At 38.0% G+C, this 22,341-nt stretch overlaps 1 protein-coding gene and 1 long non-coding RNA gene across 4 annotated transcripts in view; one reads left to right on the top strand and one right to left on the bottom strand.

Annotated features, from left to right (window-relative positions):
* Positions 1 to 22,341, bottom strand: part of ARID5B (AT-rich interaction domain 5B) — a 191,971-nt gene that overhangs the window by 140,421 nt on the left and 29,209 nt on the right. For all 3 annotated transcript variants that reach the window (XM_042240972.1, XM_004021392.5, XM_060406497.1), the window contains one exon: positions 18,799 to 19,024. In XM_042240972.1, the coding sequence (XP_042096906.1) occupies positions 18,799 to 19,024 (226 nt within the window). The remainder of the gene's footprint in view (positions 1 to 18,798; positions 19,025 to 22,341) is intronic.
* LOC121817982 (uncharacterized) lies at positions 7,445 to 9,785 on the top strand. The gene is made up of 2 exons (XR_006058080.2): positions 7,445 to 7,561; positions 8,762 to 9,785. It is a non-coding gene; the product is annotated as an uncharacterized LOC121817982 (long non-coding RNA).

Genomic DNA, 22,341 nt, shown 5'->3' with positions numbered 1-22,341 from the left:
AGTGTTTATGTCCTTTTGCTTAGCTTAAACCTAAGGCTAGGGCAGGTTGTTCTAAGCTAGACAACCTGAAGGATTTCATCTAAACCAATCCAGTTTTGGCTTGACAAATTTCTAAAGAAGCTAGTTTCACCCAGGACTCAGAGGTGCCAGGTTACTCCATCACTGTGTTGGGCCAGTTGGTAGTAATCCCAACTGCCCTTTTCCTCACACGACTGGAATCTGTGTTCAGAAACTGCCGAGCGTTGAGATTCTTGAGTCCTCACCCCCAAAGAGGAGCTGAGTATGAAACCAATCACGTGAGTCTAGGCATCTCAAAGTAAGAGTCAAGCCTTTACTCCATTGTTCTTACAGTATTTAATCTATTTTGCTTAATTAACTCTGTAACGGACACACAAAAGGGGCAGGTGCACAGTGGGTTATTTTCAGACTTCACATCTGTGTGGCAGTTATACTTCTGAGGCTATAGGTTAATTCAGCGCAACTGGTTCCAACCCTTCCCAGCCTACTGTTGACATGAGGCTTGCCACAGTCCGGGCAGGTCTCACTGCTATCAATAACCTAGGCTGGGCTGTTGCCCAAGAGAAAAGCCTCAAAGGAAATGACTTAAGTGTGGTATACTCTAGGAGTACCCAAGTCAATTTTAAGTTGATACACGGATAAACTTTTTTTTTAATTTTGAGAATTATGTATTTATCTTCACTGTTATTTATAGCAAGGGATATAAGTTTTCCATTTGCAGTAGTGACATAAAATTTCCTATTAGAGTTGTTTAAGTTAAAAAAAAAGCAAAGAAGAAAATATTAATAATAAAACAGCGATTTATCGAAATGGCAAAAATGTTGACATTGGTTTACAAATGGCCTAAAGTCTAGGATATCCTAAGTTAAGGCCTAAGACTTTAATAATGCTACCATTTATCAAGTGCTTTATTGTGCCAGACATTGTCTTAAGCACCTGGAATTCAATGCATTATTAAATCCTATAACATCTCTGTGAGGTAGGAATTATTATACAGATTTTTTTTAATTGGCAATCCAGGGTTCAAGTTCAGGTCTGCCAGACTTCTACCATTACATTATGCTGCCTCCAAGTATAAGATTTAAAGCCTCATCATGCATCCATTCATCCAGTGTATGTATTGAGCACCTACTACATGCCAGACAATATCCTAGATTAAAATTTGGGGTGAGGGAGGGACCTTTATTCCCTTTCCTATAAGTAGTGGCAGATGGCATATGGGAGTCTTGATCAGGATAAAAAAGAAAAGGTTTCTTATCTTGGGCTTCCACTCATGACCTCTGAAAATAGACCAAATTTAGACCCATAAACAATACGTAGAGCTCCATTAGTAAAACCCAAAATGCTATTATTTTACAAATATTTAGAACAGCGAGCATGAGATTGATTCATGTAATAAACAAACTGCTATTAGAAGTGGCCGCTGAGGACTTCCCTGGTGGTCCAGTGATTAAGACTCTGCTTTCCCAATACAGGGGGTATGGGTTCGATCCTTCGTCGAGGAACTAAAATTCCACATGCCATGGTCAAAAAACATGCCAACTAGGTCGATGCGACTAAAAAGCTTTCAGAGTTGGCAGGCCTCATTTTATGAAAACCTAATACATAAAAATTAAGCCATAGGGAATATATTTACATTACAACAGGGGGCTCTACTTCACCAAAAGGAGTTTTCAGAGGGCTTCCTAAAGAGGAAGTAACTTCTAAAGTTATCATGTGTATAGAGCCTATCTTGATTAACCAGACAGGAACAAATACGAATTACCCAGTGCCCATTCCTGCTGTCAAAATTAGTAATTCGAAAACAGAAAAAGTGCACAACATGAGAGAAACGTGTTCTTTCTTGTCACACATGCGTGAGAACCAGAAATCCTCATTTCTGAAAACAGAATCTCAGCAACCTTGTGGATGGACACCTAACCATTTTCATTTTTCTTCACAGCACAGTGAGTCAATACTCTTTAAAGGGAATCAACCAGCAGTCTTTAACCAAGAGTTCAAAGACCAATTTTAGGAGGGTCCATTAGCGTCTTCAAATGTCGTATCAATTTTGTGGATGTATTTTCTTGGTGGAGAGTCCACAGTGTTCTCCACATTCTCAAAGTCATCTATGCCAAACACCCAAAGATTAATAAGCACTATCAGAAACAAGCGAACCCAATTACCTTTCCTCCCTGTCACATACACACAGCCTTCAAGGAAAATGAAATAAACAAATCTTGGTGGTAATCCCCGATGGGTGGTATTTTGGACAGAGTGATAAGTGATAGGCATTGAAAATGTATTTCCTAACTTTTTATTTTTTTTAAGTCATCGTAGACTCCTTTCAGAATTAGATGAATGCTACGAATGCGCTCCGAAGAAACTGTGCGTTTATATTCCGAAATCTGCATGAAGACTTAGAGGTGGAAGCATTCCCACAAAAATTTATCCATCCTTTCTGAATAAGTGTTCATGACTCAGATGATTTCCCCAGCAGAATATATAAATATCTGACTTACAGCTTAAGCTATGGGTTTTGTGTTGTGGCAGTGGGGCAGTGGCTAAGGGCAGCTGATGACTATCAGGTAAACCTCCTGGCAAACCATGAATCTGCTATCCATAGTGTAGATTCTATGCCCTCCCTATCTTCAGTCCTAGAACTGATTCGACAGGGAAAGTTTTACTCAGCCAGAAAGCTCTGCCCAGGGTAAATTCTCAGATTTTGTAAGATCCACTCTAACACTGCTTTTGGGAGAAATTGTTTTCTATGAATTGATCTGATTAACCACACTAGCACCACTTGCAACCAAGAATAATGTAATCAGGCAGAAGGTTGACATTTTCATACCAAAGTTTTATCATCTGTAATCCAAAATTGCTAACGTTTCCCCTTAGCTTGTATGTAATACAAGCTAAGAATATGATATGAAAATATTGCTTTGATGAATCAAGGACACCCAATGAGAGGATAAAGACTTAACACTGAGTTTCAACTAGTATTTCTTTATCACCAGTGCATGCATTGGTAGACATGAAAAGTCTCCATAGTTATGAAACAAATGAAACTATAAATCCAAACAAATCAAAGAAGAGCCTTAAGCTTAATTATCTTCCCTTCAACATCTCAGAACATTTTCTAGGTGGAAGTGCTAAAGCTCTGGCAAAACATTAGGAATTTCAATGAGGGATATATAAAATATGTATTTCTTCTGCTAACCAGATAGGCCTGATATGAACCATGAGGTATCTACCAGAGATAATGAAAGGTCAGCATTTAACATCAAGCGTGGAAATTTTATCTAGAAAGCCAACTTTGCACCAAATCCAAGTTCCTAGAGGGATAAGTAGGCACTTCAAAAAGAAAATCTAAGCTGAAGAAGACCACTATAGTCTTCAAGTCTAACAATATCTCAAAAGAACAGAGATCACATGGGATGGGAATCTCCTCACTTACTCAACAATCACACATGAGACTACAACCAAAGAAATGGGCATCATCGTCCCTGCTCTTTAAGCATTTACATGTTTGCTCACACGCAAGACCCACTCAGGAACGTTTTCCATGCTCCCAGTCCTCTCTGTTTACTCTTTTATCTATGCAGCGGCTAAATACAATCTCGTAACCTCGTTGTGCCTGTCCACCCCAACTACACCATGAGTTCCTAAGGGCAGAGACTGGGTCTCTTTCAAATTCATCTTCCTTCTGCAGCAAATATGGTGCCCTGGCTTTCTTAAGCACTCAGTGGATACAACAGTGATGCTACTACGTAAATTCCCTACATACGAATGAGCTCCATTCTGAGAGCATGTTTGTTAATTCAAAGTTAGCCTAGCTAACCTCGCAGTACCAGCTACTTCACTGCTGCTTTTGCACTTGCTTCCTGACATCCTGGGCTTGAAATAAAGATACTGTACTCTAAACAGCATTGTTCAGTAAAGTCACAAAAGCACAACCACCTACAGAGGATGCGTATACACTGCAATGGATGCCCGACATATACTTTAAAATAAAAGATACGGCAAAATATCACAGCCATCCAAATCTCTCTAGATCAGCACTGTCCAATACAAACATAACGTGCACCATTTATATCTAAAAGTTTCCTAAAGTTTTCAGTACCCACATTAAAAATAAAGAAAAATGTAAATTACAATACTATTTTATTTAACCCAACATATCACAATATTATTTCAACAGGTGATCAATGTAAAATTATTAATGAGATATATTTTTTACGCTAAGTTTTTGAAACCTGATGTGTATTTTACACTTACAGCCTATCTAACTTGCATGCTAAATATTCAGTTAAAGTGATATAGTCCTACCAAAGCAATAAAGTTATGTTTAACATAGAAAATTTTACACCGCTTTAGTTTTTAATTTCAAACTGAAATTAATTAAAAAACTCAGTTCCTCAGTTCATCTTAAGGGCTCAGTAACTATATGTGGTTAGTGCCTACCATGTTGCACAGCACATTCTAGGCTACTTAACAGTAGCTGACAAAGCAACTTGCAAAATCATGTATACAGAATAAGATCTTATATTTAAAGCAAGACAATTTACACACACACACAAACAGGTAACTAGAGGAGTAACTACTGATCATGAGCAGTGTGTTAATTCTGGGAGGAATGGAATAAGAAAGGAGGTAAAGAAGTATATTTAGGTTTAAATTTTTTGTATAAAAAGTAAAATTAAGAGGAAAACCAGATTGAAGTATCTCCTTTTCTTTAAATAGAAGACATAGTTACACACTGAGAGTGAGACAACTTAGATATCTTTAGATAAGAGCTACTAGACAGGTAGCGAAACCAGCAGGCATGCTGTATAAGGAATGTAGATCAAAGGTGTTTGTGTTTGACCAGGAGAATGGAAAATTGGAGATATGGGCAGTTATTTTCAAATATTTGAAATGCTATTAAGAAAACAAAAATTTGATTTGCTCTCTGTTTTTCTCAGAGAACACCACCAAAGACAACAGAGTATCATTAATATAATCACTTATATGATAAACCATGCATTTCTAATTTAATTCATCAAAAGAAAGAATTTCTAGCACAGAGACAGATAAAAGATGGAATGGAACTGTAAAGTCATGAGTTTCCTCAATCACTGAAAATATTAAAAAGTCAACTAACTTCTGCAGAGACATTTAAGAAGTATTAAGTGCAGAAAAGAGGTTGTAACTAGAATTCTGTAACTAGATTATCAATCCTGATATTTTATTATTGTGTGAGATTTGCCATTATCCAAAGGGCATGTGTGAAATATTACAAATGTTCACCCAACATTCAATTTCCTTCTCCTTCCAAGAATGCTGTATGATTACATATCCTCACTTCTCAAAAGTAAAACATGACCAAGGAATTGATCACTTTGTTGATTAACAAAATGTGAGTAGAAGCTGATGCCTGATACTGCACGTTTCTATATTTAGGTTGCAACTGTTCACTCTACTTTCTTGGGGAAGAAAATAGCATTTCTTAAGGTTTATTTTTCTAAAGGAAAGAGGAAAGAACACTAATGTTCTTGAATTGACTAAATACTCCCCCATATGTAATCTAATCTAATCTTCCCCAGTTCCCTTAGATAGGTATTTACAGATGAGCAATCAAAGCAGAATTAAAACTTTTAGGGTCATAGAGCTTACAGAGCAAGGATTCATGCCACAGAGGTTTAGTACAGTGGTCAGAAAGAAGCCACCTGAGAATGGTAGTTCCTGTGTTTGCTCATTCTTCTAAATCTTTGATTGAAAACATTAATACAAAACAATGGAAACTAAATGAGTGCTCTTAATGTAAAAAAAAACAAAGAAAGCAAGCAAGCCACACAGAGGCTGCACATGTGAAAGCCTGTATTTACACACAGCCATCACGTGATAGGTAATTAGCCAGGTAACTATAGGTTTTTCTCTCCTAGAAAAGTATATGTTTCATCATGCTTTGAAATCTGCCTTATTATCAGCATTGCTGTGAAAACAATGTTTTATTCCTTATTGAGTGAATAGGTCAGGAATGGAACATTATTTTTGTAGAAACTAACAGAATACTTTTCTTTGCGAACCAAAGAAGTGGAATGGATGGTTGGAAGGTGGAAAATATCCTCCACCATGACTGGGGAGTAACCATCATAATTAAGGGAGGTTAGGATTAAAACAGTACAATTGCCTAGAATAAGAAGTATTAGATATCTTACTAAAACCATTTCCTTAATAACCTGTCACCTAAAAAGAAAGACTGCAAACAAGCTGATGATTAGGGGGAAAAAACAAATAAGGCAGAGCAAGTCCAGTCTGGCTTTGTTTATTTCCCTGTATGTTTTTGTCACTGCTATAATCCTGACACATGAAATAGATTCCCTTGAGGAGGAGAGGGATTAATAAATGCCAGTAATAATACGTAAAATGTCCACACACAAACTCCTACTACAACACTACCAAAAATCCCTAGGCTAGCAAGCTAGCTTTGAAAATGTTCGAAAGCTCTCAGTAAATTTCCTTGAGTCAGTCTATAGACATAATATATGCAATCCGTGTGTGCTCAGCCATGGTCAACTCTTTGTGACTCCCATGGTGGACTACAAATGAAGCCAAAAATAGAAACCAAATACTACAAGTACAGTCATCTCTTCTTGGTATCTGCGGGGGATTGGTTTCAGACACCCTCCCCGCTCCCCACCTCCCAGATACCAAAACCCAAGGATGCTAGTCTCTTATATAGAATGGTAGGATATTTGCATATAACCTATACACATCCTTCTTTATACAGTTGACACTGGAACAATATGGGTTGGAACTGCGTGGGTCCACTTACATGGGAATCCAAGGCTGGTTGGATCCACGGATATAAGGAACTAGGGAATGGAGGAACTGCAGCGGAGGCCAAGTGTAAGTTATACTGAGAGTTTCGGCTGCGCAGAGGGTTAGCACCCTAATACCGGTGTGGTTCAAAGATCATCCCTAGATTAGCTGTTACACTTAATACAATGTAAATGCTAAGTAAACAGTTGCTGGAACGAGGCAAATTCAGTTTCACTTTTTGGAAGTCTCTGAAGGGTTTTTTTCTTTTCTGAGTACTTGCCACCTGAGGTTGGTTGAATCCGTGGATGAGGAACCCACAGATGTGGAGGGCTAGCTTTACACTGCTTCTCCTTCTAGGTACCAATAAGAAGCCCCTCCACTAGAGGGGGTCCTAGGAAGTGCCAGAGAAGAACTCAAGTCACCCACCAAATCCACACAGGTGTCCCCATCACTCAGAGAAGAGAACGCCAGAGATTTCAGAGGAGGTTGATCATAAACGTTGCATGTTTACTTAACCTACTAAATATAGCTTTGAAGTTAGAAAGCCTACAGGATAGTTGGGACTGTTCCTGGGAAGATAAGGCAAACACATAATATACTGCATTATATTGCTAGTTATAGCATAAGGTGCTCATTCAGGCGGTAGAGACACCAAGTGTGATAAGAGCTCCGTAAGCAGGGAAAATCCTTTGAGCTGGACGCTGAACAAAGGCTTCAGGGGCTTAAACTGCATTTTAATGAAAAGAGAGAATTCCTTCAGGTGAGAATTCTGGAAGGGACATTCCAAGAATGAGTAAAGTATGAAACTTACTGGAGGGCTGGGGAGCAGGGGAGTGGGTGCATGTGGTTAAAAAGAAAGAAGACCAGGCAGTTAGACTAGTTAGGCTAAGGCAAGAGGTTTACATAAGCGATAGGAGATAAGAAAGAGATAGGCTCTCTTAACTTTCTGCGTGCACTTTGAGCTGGCAATTCTACCTCTACAAACGTATGAGGAAATAGTCATGGATGTGGGCAGAGTTACAAGAATTTCAGAGTTTGTGGGAAAACAGAAGCAACTGAAATGTCCAAACAGAAACACATCTACAATGAAACGTTATGCAGACAGAAAGAAACAGTGGAGATAGAGTGGTTTATAATATGGGGGCACTGTCATAAGACACCTGTACAAATTTAAATGGGGGAGGGGCAGACATTTTATTTTTATAGGGAAAAAGATTGTACATATTAATTCACACCTAAAAACACATTCATATAGATTAGAATATTGATATAAGAAATGCTAACAACAGTTACTTCTGAGTGGGAGAAAAAGCAGCAACGTATTTTTCTGCACTTTGTTGGATTGCTTGCATTTTCTAATATGAACACGGATAATCCTGGCAATCAGAAAAACAACAACAATGAACAATAACAATATTTAATACAAAAGAAGGACTTTCCTACTGGTCCAGTGTTAAGACTTTCAACGCAGGAGTGTGGGTTCTGATCCTGGTCGGGGAGCTAAGATCCCACATGCCTTGGGGCCAAAAAATCAGAACATAAAGCAGGAGCAGTGTTGTAACAAAGTCAGTCAAGACTTTAAAAATTGTCCATATCAAAAACATGAAAAAAAATTAAAAAGAAAAAAAAAATCTGGGGCTTGGGGCTGAATATTTCACCTGATGCTTGCCTACAACATTTGCATCTTATCCAGTAGGCATGAAGTTACAAAGAAAGGGGGACTACAGGCTGAATGCCAGTATTTTTAAAGGGTCCGAAGTATAAAAGATGCTAGAAATGCTTTAAAAATTATTAGGTTGGTGAAAAAGTAATCGCAGTTTTGCAGTGTTGAAATTTGCCATTTGATCCTGGAATATATTCTTAAATGTGGTTATGTCATACCTCATTTTAATGCATATCTCTTGCTTCATGTTTTTTGCTAATGAATTATTACTTGCTGTGTATTTTCTATGTATTGTAGACCATAGAAGTGATATTTGACAAAAAGCAAATTCGAGCAGTTTTCTAAACCAAAATGGGCCATAAAGCAGCAGAGACAACTCACAACATCAACAACACATTTGGCCCAGGAACTGCTAATGAATGTACAGTGCAGTGATGGTTCAGGAAGTTTTGCAAAGGAGACGGGACCCTTGAAGATAAGGAGCACAGTGGCCAGCCATCAGAAGTTGACAATGGCCAACTGAGAGGATCATCGAAGACTGCCCTCTCACAACTACACGAGAAACTGCCAAAGAGCTCAGTGCCAACCATTCTATGTTGTTTGGCAGTTGAAGTAAACCAGAAAGGTAAAAAGGCTCGGTAAGTGGGTGTCTTGTGGGCTGACCACAAATCAAAAAAATTTTTGTTCTGAAGTGTTCTCTTATTCCACGCAACAACAACAAACCATTTCTCAATTGGATTGCGACATGCAAAAAAAGCGATTTTATACAACAACTGGCAATGACCAACTCAGTGGTATGACTGAGAAGACGCTCCAAAGCACTTCCCAAAGCCAAATTTGCACCGAAAAAGGGGTCGTGGTCTCTGTTTCATGATCTGCTGCCACTCTGATCCACTACAGCTTTCTGAATCCCAGCAAAACCATGACATCTGAGAGGCATGCTCAGCAAATCGATGAGACACACCAAAAGCTACAATGTCTGCAGCCAGCATTGGCCAACAGAAAGGGCCCAATTCTTCTCCACAATACCCAAACACACATCACATAACCAACACTTCCAAAGTTGAACATATTGGTCTATAAGGTTCTGCCTCATCTACCATGTTCACCTGACCTCTCCCCAGCTGAAGCATCTTGACAACTTTTTGCAGGGAAAATGCTTCCACTACCAGCGGGAGACAGCAAATGCTTTCCAAGAGTTTGTCGAATCCTGAAGCGTGGATTTTTACGCTATGGGAGTAAACAAACTTATTTCTCATTGGCAAACATGTGTTGATTGTAATGGTTCCTATTTTGATTAATAAAGATGTGTTTGAGTCTAGTTATAATGATTTAAAATTCAGACTGAAACCACAATTACTTCAGCACCAGTCTGATAAAAAGCAAGTGGAAAGGTCCAAAGAAAGAGAATTCAAGGCCAGGTACATCTCTGGGATTATAGGGGGAAACAAGAGAGGCTGCTGAATTTCAGCACACTAGCTGAAAACACACAAGGCAAGGCAGCTAGGAAAACCCCAAATCCACAGCACTGTTTTCTCGACCCCTACTATGCGTAAAGCATTTTGTAAAGCCTCTGAAAACCCACTATTACTCCAATCTGTCCTAAATAAATATATTCATTAAAATGGGGTAAAAGTCCAAACCTCACATTTCCTCAAAAGTGACCTGTACAAACTGCAGACTTAAACACACAATGTTAGAGGAGAGAAGAGGAGTGGGTCTTTGACTTTTAGGAAAATTACTGTTTTGCAATAAAATCTCACATTTAAAGTACTTGAAAAGATAAATGAGCAATTGGGAAGAATCAGCATCAATACTAAAGAGAATTAAGCCTAAATGTCCAAATCAAATACCTGTTCACAAAGCCGTCTGGAATAGCTACATCAATTCACATGTTGGATGTATATACTGCTGGATTCCACGGTGATGCTATCGTGGTAACAGCTATAATAATGGCCTATAATCAGTAATCATGTAGTGGCTAAGGAGATGAGAGGTGGAATGCAAACAAAAGTATTTTAGAGTTATAATAAAAGAAAAGCACACTGCACTTCTAGCTCTAGGGGAATGCTGAATCAAACTTCATTTTTAAAGCACATTTGAGGCACAGTGTTGCACTGTTCAAGGGTGTTTGACAGACCACGTGGACCAGTCAGTTTGCTCTTCACAGTAGGCTCTTATCACCAGATACAGATAGAAGTATTGCTCCAAGTAGGCCAGTCTGTCTATAATACCAGATATTTATGAGTTTGCAAGAAGCCAAGGCTGCCTAAAAGATTTTCCAAAAGACCCCGGGTATGCAATCAGAAACTAAAGGTGGTATGTATATATAGGGACTCAGACCACAGCTGAATTTCTTTCATCTTTGGTAATCTTCCCATCAGATGGTGACTACCACAGATATTTCACTGTGTTCAGATGGTGACTACCACAGATATTTCACTGTGAAATTCACATTTCTATTAATGAGACTGAAACAAAAGTATGGGTTGGTTGCCTTCTCCATCATGGTCTTTTTTTATCATAGATATGGCCATACACCAGAAAACAGAAAATGAAAAAAATAAATAAATAAAAAAGGCAAGAACAGCTAGAGTCCAGAAGGATGATAATGAACTAAACTAACACATACGATAATTTAGGGAAGACATGCTGGTCTTTTATCTTATTTGATCAGAACAGCTTAAACAAAGCTGGACTCCAAGCTGGTATTCAACTGTGGCTCTTTATTGAGGCAAATACACTACAAACCTACCCTAAATGCTACAATATTTAACTATAGGAATTACAGAAGCTTGAAAGGCAAGGCAGTGATACAGAGCCACAAAACCTTCTGCCGTATTAGCTGATGATGGTGCTCATTAGATAATGGCCCACATTTAACACTACTGATTTTTTTTAAGATAACTAAACTTCAGGAGGTATAGGGGTTCAATAACATCTTTTCCCTCCTTTTTGCCCTGAGGAGTAAAAAGTCAAGGCCATACAGCTTTAGGGAAGATATTCTAATAGTTTTGCCTGCGTCAGTCCTATCCAGAGGGTGCCAAGCCTGATGGATATGCCACGGCTTTCTTCCACTGGAGCCTAGGGTTCTTAGCAGAGATGAGCTTGCGAAACGTAAATGGGTTAAGACGGTATGAAAGAACAACCAGAGTATGTCCTGGTGAGTGATTAGGATGGGGAAGGATTCTGAAACCATATCCTGGTGAAAAATTGAAAAGAAAAAAAAAGGGGGGAGGGGCTAAAAGGATGATATCAAGGAAAGGGGGAGGAAATATCAAGTGTACCAATGGCCAGTCTGACAATATTATGAAGAGCTCCTAAAAAGCATGAGTTTCTTACTTTGTTCAACTATTGTATCCAAGAGGTGAATGCTGGTAACCTGAATATTAAAAATAGCACTGAAGTTCCAATTTCACTTTCTACTTCTGCCCCAACATCTCAAACCCTAAAGTTTAGAACAAAGTCTTAAATTCTATAAACTTCTCTTCAGTTGACTATCCACCTTAAATCCATTATCAAAAGATGAATCCGGTGTTCTAGAAAGCACTCTAGGTAACACTAGAAGATCTGAAAGTCAATAAAAATTCCAAATGGAAGGGTCTTAACTTGAAATGAGCCTTCAGGAGGGATGGCAGTATGAATATCTAGACAGCAATATCAAGGACCAGCTGTCGACTGGCTCACACACAGATTTCACAGACTTCTCTTCCAGCAGATATGGCCAAGATGGCTGAGTGCAGATAACATACATCATTGTTATTTATTCAAGACACTTTTTATATGTTCATTTTACCACTATTTCAGGACAGTGTTCAACTCTTTGATCATATGACGAAGCTGAATTTTAAATTTGAAGGGAATGGAATAAACTCCCATCTATGTTCCCAGGTCCTTAGAAAATAGCTTGTCACTACCTCGTTCTGAAGCTCTGAACGTCTTGGGGACAGACTCTTGGAAGTGTGAACTTGCTCCTGTCAGAGGTTCTTTGGGCTGCCACTTGACAATGGAATGAAGCAACCTTTTGAAGAAAGAGCCACGTAGGCACGTGGACAGCATGCCTCTGCTGTGTTTGTTGTGCTAGAATTAGATTGTTTAAAGAATGTATGGTTCACACAACAATATCGTTGGAGGAGCCTGGGACAAAATCCTTTGGAAATTATCTTTACAAATTTTTGATAAGCTTCAAGTGTAATTGATTTCTATTTTGAACTCAAGCACACTGCAAAGGCTAATTTGTTTCAGTGAAGGGGCCCTTCTGTAGGGATTCCTCATGATATCCACCAACAGCATAATTCAACAATATATCATCCAAGAAATTTCCCAAGTTTCTATCTTAAGAAAAAAAATAGCCTGGTAGCTCAGCCATGGACGTTAAAATATAAACAACAAATGCCCTCAGAAGACTGTTTAACATACAAACAAAATTTACATCTAGGAAGGAAGTAAGGATAAAAGAAAAGGATTGTCTTAGTAAGAATCATGTCTTTAATCCTAAGAACTTCATTAGATGTCTCCGGTAAAAAATAGTTACTATGACAGACTGTCAGCACCTTAGCATGCTTCTTATTAGAGACATTTATACTGTTTTCTGGAACACAAGGCAAGAATCCTTCCCATAGCCACATCCTGGGAAGCAGCTTGACATATCAAACTCACAGTTAAGTTGAAACAACCGTTTGAAATAAAAAGCCTCCAGAAATTCCAAGCAAAGACTACAGTCAATTTCTAACGAAAAGTACTAGAGAAGACACCACACATCACCGGCCACTGTGGCACAGCTTATTTAGACGGAATTTAAGAGGATAAGTGTTATATAAAATATAAATACATGTTTTTACATAAACATATATATTTGTATCCTTTCTCCATATATATGTAAATATAATATATACAAAGTGTGTGAGTATATATAAAATATATATAAGTAAAAGCAAGACCCTAAAGGATTTTAATAACAGTCTTCTATCGAGGCAGATAGTGAGAGCGTAAACCCTGTCCCAAGTCCCCAGAACATGAGATTGGGGATGTTCTTAAGAGACAAATTTAACATTATACCACCTATCTCCCTTTGATACAGAACCTCCTTCTCATAATAATAATATGATGACAAAACCATCTCAGACTTCAGCTTCACAAGTGCTTCCATAGGTATTTGTTCTCAGTCTATCTTCTCAAAAAACAAAGCACACACTATTACCCATTTCACACATGAGGGACCTGAAGGTGTAAACACACAGTGACTTGTGCCCTGAGTGACATCTCCAGGGCAGGAAAAGCTAAGATTCTCCTGACCCCCAAACCGTGGCTCCTTTCCTACCACCATGCTGTCTATTTCCCAAGGTCCAGTAAAAGTCCCAGCAGCAGAGACAGGGGAAGGTACTCTTTCTCAATTTGATGGGACTTTAGAAAAAGAAATTGAACTGAAGGAACCCCTATCATTAAATTCAGCCATACCCACACCCTCATCTTTTGGTCTCTTTTCTCAATTTCAGCTCAGATTCCCCTATCTTTTCTTTCTTTTTCTAGAGACACATTTGGAGATGAAACCATTCATAGCTGCCCATTCACAGACAATTTGTGGCAACATAATTGACAATGAGTCTGCTGCAAAAAAAAAAAAAAAAGAAAAAGAAAATGCTGCTTTAATAACCTTGGCCTAAAATACATTCTGTTGTATGCCTCAAAGGGTTTCAATAAAAAGTCAACCTGTAGAGACATATTTTCTTGGCTTAAACAACAATCCAAAGCATATAAATGTAGTCCAACTATAATGACATATTTATAGGCCAATAAAGCTTACACTGCAGCTTTCATACTTCACTTAAAGGAACTCTGTAAGAAGCAGTGTTATATAAAATAATTTGATTTTTTTTCAAACTTTAGCCCAAGGAATAAAAAAAATCCAACTATGCTATGTTTAACTGATAGTGTTTATATTCCTTAGTTGCTTAAAGTTTCATAAAATGAAATAATTCTTCATTTGACTAGTTCCAACTGCCATACCAAATATGGGTATCAGGTCCACTTTATTACAAACGCTAAGTACTGTAATTCTAAAGACAAAAATAAATAACTAGAGGCTTGTATAGTGAACGATTTAATCAACCCGATTCTTCTGGAAAAACAGGTTTCTGTGTTCATTATGCTTATGAATAATACATTCCTTAACCCTTCTACTTTAACATAGTTATTTTTTTTCCTCCTTTTTCTATACACTTCAGTATGAAACTGTCTGAAAGAAGGTAAAATATTTCACTGAGTAAAGTCACAATTTGAATTGGTTTCATACTGAACTTTCTTTCTTTGAAAAGGACAAAGAAGGGGGAAAGGGACGAATGTACTCGCACATCTCAGAAGTGTTTTTTTAAGATTATTACTTTCCACACTATCTAGATCTGCAGTTTAGTCATCATTTATGATCTTAAAGTTTTTTTTTTTTAAAAAGCAAACATGACATCCGCAAATATTGTCCTTGAAGGGCAAGGGGATTAGAGAAATGAAAGAGTTGTGATTTGATGATTTGAGTCAGAGCAGTTATTGGAAGCTGCCATTTGGGGCAGAGTTTCTCTTTGTGGAGTATTAATTTGTTGGCAGAAACACATTTGTGAGAACATTCTTTTTTTTTTTTTTAACTATTCAGAGAGGCAGGAAGTGACAAACTGGGATTAAAGGGAACTTATTCTAACTAAACATTGAACAAAAAGTGTTCTACAATTAGCTTTTATATGGCAGAATCCCTTCTTTAAGAGTCAACCAAATTATTTTGTTATTACTGATATTTTAACATGGCAAATAATTCAGTCAGAAAAATAACATACTGGAGTTTTACGTTATCCACGGAAAGGTGAGATCAGTCTATTCTTTCCTTGCTTCAACTAGAAAAAAAAAAGAGGGAGGGGGTCTTAAGTAATCTCAGAGTTCATCTTCTTTCTCCTGTGAGAACAATGAGGAGCTGGAAGGGCTCTACAGAAGGAAAAACCTAATAAGTGTGTGAACTTCCATCAACAATGTGGTATTGGAAGTGGTTGCAGTGTGGCCAAGAGAAAAGGAGATAAGAAAACCACTGTGTAGAAATAAAAGTGCAGACAACAAATATTTTGATGTTGCAGACAGAGAAAGTAAGAGGTTGAAGAGAAAGTTGTTGGGACAGGAATGCACACAGCAAAGGACACCCCCAATCTCCCCCATATAAATCCTCACAATGTAAACTTGCAACCCTTAGATCAAGCAGATAATGAAAACTCATTACATTAAGGAAAGTTTTTGTTTCTCTTTCCACATTATTACAACACAGTGTGCATTCCAATTACAAAAGCTATTTGTCTCAAATTCCCCACAGTTCATACCAACTAAGTAGAATTTCAAGGCCCCAAATTCTATCCTTAAAGAGGTATTTTACATTAAAAAAAGGGAGAGAAAAATACACAGTGTTCCTTATTCTTCAGAGAGCTTTCCCAGTCAAATCTCCTGTTGCTTATTTTCCCTTCCTCTGCACTAATCATAGAGCTGTTTCCCAAATGAGACCAACCCCCTCCCCCCTGCCCCGCCCGCCCCGCACCACCACCCAAAAAAAAAAAAAAAAAAATCAGTCATCTAGAGATCCTTTTATCAGGTCACATTCCTTGGCCTTGCCTCAATCTTACTGAATGAAGAATCTGGGAAAACTGGCCTCAGCAATCAGTATTATTTAAAAAATTTCTCTAAGTGAGTCTAACGAACAACAAGATTTAAAAACCACTAAGTACTTTGAATATGCATTATAAGCTAATTTCTTCTGGAATTAATTATTAAAAAGTTACATTATGGACATTTTTAGAGTTCAGGAAGATCAAAACCTCTAAATGTCTTGATGAAATTAAGAAGTTGGGTTTCTTTTCATTCATTAATAAACTATCAATTTTAAATACAAAAACAGCTCTGCTATAAATACTTTTGTTTATATGCGTGACATCAAGCTTAACCATCTACACATCCTTTCGTCCCCCATGGGTTTCCTGTTTAGTTTTTTATTAGTAACAGTATATTTCATAACTTAAAAAAAAACAAACAAACAAAAGGAAGGTTTTAATGTTAAGAAAAACCTAAGACAATAGCAATACAGCTTAGATCATATATTAGGCAAGTAACACAACAGCTGTATTATTCAGCATTACCACATGTCAGAAGGCTAGTCACATGTGTTCACAAAATTGGCCATGTAACAGCCTATATAAGAAAATCAGTTAAAAAAAAAAAAGAAAGAAAGAAATTCTTTGATTTTAAAATAAAAACCACTAGATTAATAATTTTCTCTACATGTGCACATGACAACCAGGCCACCATGACCAAAATATTATTGTCTGACATCTAACAAAACATGCCAAGAAACTGTAGATTATTAAACTTAAACTGCAAGAAAATATTAATGCTATTCCCAAAATACAGCATAGCTCATCACAAACCAGAATCACACAAAAGACAAGTCAGTTACAGGTGTTATTCAGTCTCATTATGCCAATTAAAATAGCCTAAGTTTGTTGTAGTAGTTAAAATCTAAGTTAAAAGAAAAAACAGGAAGCTGTCACATTAATGCATAAAATAGGGCTATGAAAATCAGCATTGTGCTAGAATGAAAGAAAAAGATGCTTTAATATGTTAAAAGTGAAGTTCCTCTTTGCCTAAAGGGGAAATAACTGGTCTAAATCAGAGGTCAACAACATTGGTCTTGAGCAATGTTAGAAAAGTCAGTCAGTGAATGCCACCAGGGAGACACAAAAGAGAAAAAAAAAAAAAAGGAAAAGATAAAAAATTCATTGGAGAAGACAGTGTTAAGAAAAAGCAACAGAATTAATTATAGAGCCCCTTCCATACACCAATATACACCTATCACTAGGTGTTACATCTCCCAATGACCCTGAAAAGTTTCCACATTTTCCAGACTTGGAGGTTAATTTGCCTAAGTCCACACAGCTAAGTAAGCAAGAGAGTCAGGATTCAAACACTAAACAGAATAATGACTCTAAATCCCAATTTCTCCTTTAAAGCTGTAGTGGAATAGGGGAAGGAAGCAAAGAAAAAACCATATAGTTGATGGCCACCACTGAACACTAAAACCTCTTGGGGGACCTAGGCCAGGAGTTGCCAGCCCGAGGCTCACTTGCTCTGAGGTTGCTCCCTTGATCCACATTAAGTAATTCATCTGTCTTCCTCATTTTGCTTTCCTGACAGTCCTAATAAATGTCATGTTATCTACTCAGAACAAATATTTTAACTCTCCACTCATCAATTTTAGGTGCCTCAATTAAGACTTAACGCCTTGATAGCAACTGAAAGTGAAAGTGAAAGTCGCTCAGCGGTGTCCGACTCTTCAGGACCCCATGGACTGTAGATTCCATGGAATTCTCTACGCCACAATACTGGAATAGGTCGCCTTTCCTTTCTCCAGGGGATCTTCCCAACCCAGGGGTCGAACCCAGGTCTCCCGCATTGCGGGCGCATTCTTTACCAGCTGAGCCACAAGGGAAACCCAAGAATACTGGAGTGGGTTGCCTATCCCTTCTTCAGCAGATCTTCCTGACCCAGGAATTGAACCGCAGTCTCCTGCATTGCAGGCGGATTCTTTACCAATGAGCTATGAGGGAAGCTACTGTTGCTGCTGCTGCTGCTGCTGCTAAGTCGTTTCAGTCGTATCCAACTCTGTGCGACCCCATAGACGGCAGCCCACCAGGCTCCCCCATCCCTGGGATTCTCCAGGCAAGAACACTGGAGTGGGTTGCCATTTCCTTCTCCAATGCATGAAAGTGAAAAGTGAAAGTGAAGTCACTCGGTCATGTCCCACTCTTAGTGACCCCATGGACTGCAGCCCACCAGGCTCCTCCGTCCATGGGATTTTCCAGGCAAGAGTGCTGGAGAGGGGTGCCATTGCCTTCTCCGAGGGAAGCTACTGGAAGTTGCTAAATGCCATGTGTTATATCATCCATTTTCTAGCACAGGTCTCCACACATACAAGGTCTTGTGACCCAACAGGTAACATCCATTTCTCAAACACCCAGTCATCTATCCATTCATATTCCCAGGTCCTTTTGTGATTAAAGAAATTATATATATGTACATGGGAGAAGGAAATGGCAACCCACTCCAGTGTTCTTGCCTGGAGAATCCCAGGGATGGGGGAGCCTGGTGGGCTGCCATCTACGTGGTCACAGAGAGTCAGACACGACTGAAGCGACTTAGCAGCATGTAGGTACACACACACAGAGATATGAATGATAGTGTTTCCAGAAAAACCTACAATAAAAGAAGTGGTTATTGTATATGCCCACGTTAGATTTAGAAGTACAAACGATAATTACCAAGGTCAGCCTTTTCCTTGAGAACGTCTTTGAAGTTGAGTCCACTATTCAAGGTTGACTGCCGATACTTCAGCAGAGCTTCCTTCTGTCCATTCCTTCCCAGGGACTCTGTTTTCACTGACCCAGCTTGGAGACCACATCTCCACTTGGAGAAATCAGAATGTACCCACTTGACCAGGTCTTCAAGCTTCACAATCACCTTTTCGGAAACAGCAATGACTTCATCCTACAAGAGGTAGTTGGGAGAGAACAACAGTATTGGTGGTTCTGAAGTCAGTAATACATTTTTCAATAAAGCCTATCAGAAATACCATTTGAGTGGTTTAATCTAATGCGAGCAGACAATTTGTTTTTTTTTTTTTTTTTTTTTTTTGTGACAGAGGACCTTCAATAACTCACTCCATTTCAAAGGTTTTTCACTGCTTGTGGTCTAGCTGAGGAGTAATTTATAGGATTTTTTTGTTATGTGCTTAGAAAATGTCCAAAAATTGGGCAGTAATTCTAATAGCTATTTTTAATGCTAGTTGCCAAAGCTCAGTCTCCCTTTTTGACCACTTGGGTGAAAGCTAATTTTTAGGTGCCATTAATTACAAAAGTAAAAAAGCAAGAAATAGATGACTAATGGTTAGCCTGTCTTTATATAAATGGTCTAAGTAAATCTGGGATTCTTGGAACTCTGACTCACCCCCAAATTCCTATGTTTATGGTACATTTTCCCTTGGCTTATACACAAATATTGAATTTAACTTTTGTCCTAAAATTAAATAAAACTGTGATGTAATCCCAAAAGAAATACTTCATAAATGTTATGTGCTTCCCACTGAAAGAAACTTACACATTCTCATGTTTCTTAAAAACTTTGTAAGTTGAGAAATGAACTGATTTTTTCTCTTAATACATATGGGGTAAGAAGCAAGAGGGTGGATAAGGAGAAAGCCTTTGAATCTAAGAAAAGTAGTTGAAACTTAAGTTTCTCCTATGGATCATAAATTTGAATTTTAAGCATCTTTAATTGTTTCCAGGAAACAAGCAACTTTTCTGACTCAGAATTAATCCAACAAGATATTTAATAGATATCCATCCATGGAGCAAAGGAGGGCCTCTCTTTCCCAAAGATTCTTTGAAAAGGCTTAAGAAGATCATCTCACTGGGTTTAAAGTTAGATTATTTGAAGCATTTGACATTTCAACTTGAACTGACTTCTTTCATTTCTTTTACTTCACGTTTCTGAAGAAAGCTGAGCTGTGAAAACCCCTAAGCTTACAAAATCTTAGAAATATTTTTGACAAACAACAACAGGAAGATGTCTCTGAGCTATTAAACAAAGGGAATTCACAAGTGATTTTGGCTAATTTTTCTGTAAAACATGACTCTTTCCTTCTTCTCTCCCACCTACACACACACACACACACTGTACACACTACTCCAAAGCAAACAAAAGAGGGTTTATTAAGATAAGCTTCATACAGTAAAGAGCCCTGGATTTGAAAACATTAGTCTTTTTAAAATGTTTTAATGCAGGATCTAAAATTTCACTTTTCCTCCTCCAGTTCCAAGCTGCCTCTGAGAAGAGTTTGTTAGGTAGCAGCAAAATAACAAATCTCAATCAAAAATGAAAATTAAAACTTTTGTAATGGAATCCTTTCCCTTATCATGATTAAATATGAACTTCCACTAAATGGGAGACAAAGTGGGAACTGTATCTTCTGCTCAAGAAAAAAAAAAGTCAATACTTTATAAACAATGGGGCATATTAAAAAGTACCATTTCAATGGATGATTTCACTCAGACTCACTACACCATCCTCTTGAAATAAAAGATCTGTAGTTGTCACGCATTTTATAGCTATTACATGGTGATTATTAAATGCCAGAATAAAAATTCAGGCTGGGTATTGTTTCAAAGCATATGGGAACAGCTTCTGGAAAGGGCAAACCAGGAATCAAGTTTAGAATATACTGGAAAATAATTAAGTATCATGGTATATAAGTCTCAACATTAGCAAAAATGGAATTTGGCAACAATTTTACCAAATATGGTTCCCTAGAAGAGACAAGTCTGGAGATGAGTGTTATTTTCAAATAGCTCTAACTATGATCAAATGATTATCATTTCAATTACCAGTTGCTTCAGATCTTTTCCAAGAAATGGCATGACTAGCTCTGGCTGGCTTCCAACACCTGCCAAACAAATCGTTTATTAACCAAGAGAAAATACAATCCTTATGATGTCATTGATGAATAAACCCTTCTTTCAAGATCCAGTCTATGGATTCAGTCCTCCTTCCTCTTTCTCTCTGAAACAGACTTTGTGAGTACTACGAATATATACAATACATAAAAATAAATGCAGGAATTCAAATAAACACATATTAGCCGTAAACCCAAGTCTGGATTAATTGTGAAACCACCAGTATGTCTCACTGTGGATTCAGAGAAACTAGCTCTACAACATTGTCAAATGCCAGGATTTAGAAGGAAATCTGATAAGCGGAGGAGGGGAAAGAAACTAAACACCCAAAAGAGCAAAATAGCCAACATATATATAGAAAGTGTCTCAGGAAACATTACTTTGTATACACAATGGCATAAATCACATGTTCATATTTACTATTCTGAGCCAGTGCTGACTAAAGTTCCTAATACCACTCTTGGGCAAGTCTCTATATCTAAGAAAAGAATTTCAATAAGCTCATCTAATAATTACATTAACTCTCTGCAAACCAAAAATCAGCATTAGATAAGTATTGCTGACTTACTCTTAAACAACACAACAGGAACATAAAGAAATACACTATTATTCTATTAACGTGCCTTAGCTCTTTTAACCCAGAGCCGAATCAATATTTATATAGACTGAGTTGGGACACTTTCTAAGTTCATATCCCCTTTCATCATTGTTTTAAGCTGCCTATTTCTGTCACTTGGATTTTGTTTCTCCAACTGTGTAGTAACAGCATACTCAATCACAGATTCCTCTAAGTCAAAGGAGATCCTCTGATCATATATCAGCCAGCTCATGTGTGTGGCTGGCCTCTCCAAGTGTTGTACAAATTGAGAAATTTTACATAAAGTCTCCAGACTTCTAACTCCTCTTATAAAATAAAGTGACATCTGAAAGAAAAAAAAAAAAAAAAAACAGAAAACCCCTCTCAAAACAGGAAAGTTGAAACTGAGTAGGGTTGCTTTCTTTAGAGGGAAGGCAAGCCCTCTAGTTTGCCACTGACCCCACCACTCCCTGTCACCTTACATTCAGACACCGTTCCCTACCTGCCTGGCCCCTTGGACAGGCACCCATCATCTAAACTTCCATGCCCTAATTTATCCCACCTCCTTCACGTCAATGATGAGAACAGTAAGACTCAGTGACATGTCCTACTGCCAACTTCAGGTGGAAGTTGGACAAGAATCCAAGTTTCCTCTCTGCCAACACAGCATTCATCCTGGACTCTGGAGCCAGACTGCCTGGGTTCAAATCCCTGCCCAGTAATTTCCTCCCTGTGAAACACTGGGCAACTTTGACTTTCCTGTGCTTCCATTTTTT

Source organism: Ovis aries, chromosome 25, assembly GCF_016772045.2.
Source record: "Ovis aries strain OAR_USU_Benz2616 breed Rambouillet chromosome 25, ARS-UI_Ramb_v3.0, whole genome shotgun sequence".
In the NCBI taxonomy this organism is placed as follows: Eukaryota; Metazoa; Chordata; class Mammalia; order Artiodactyla; family Bovidae; genus Ovis; species Ovis aries.
The sequence above is the reverse complement of the archived record's forward strand: the minus strand, read 5'-3'. Positions and strand labels throughout refer to the sequence as shown.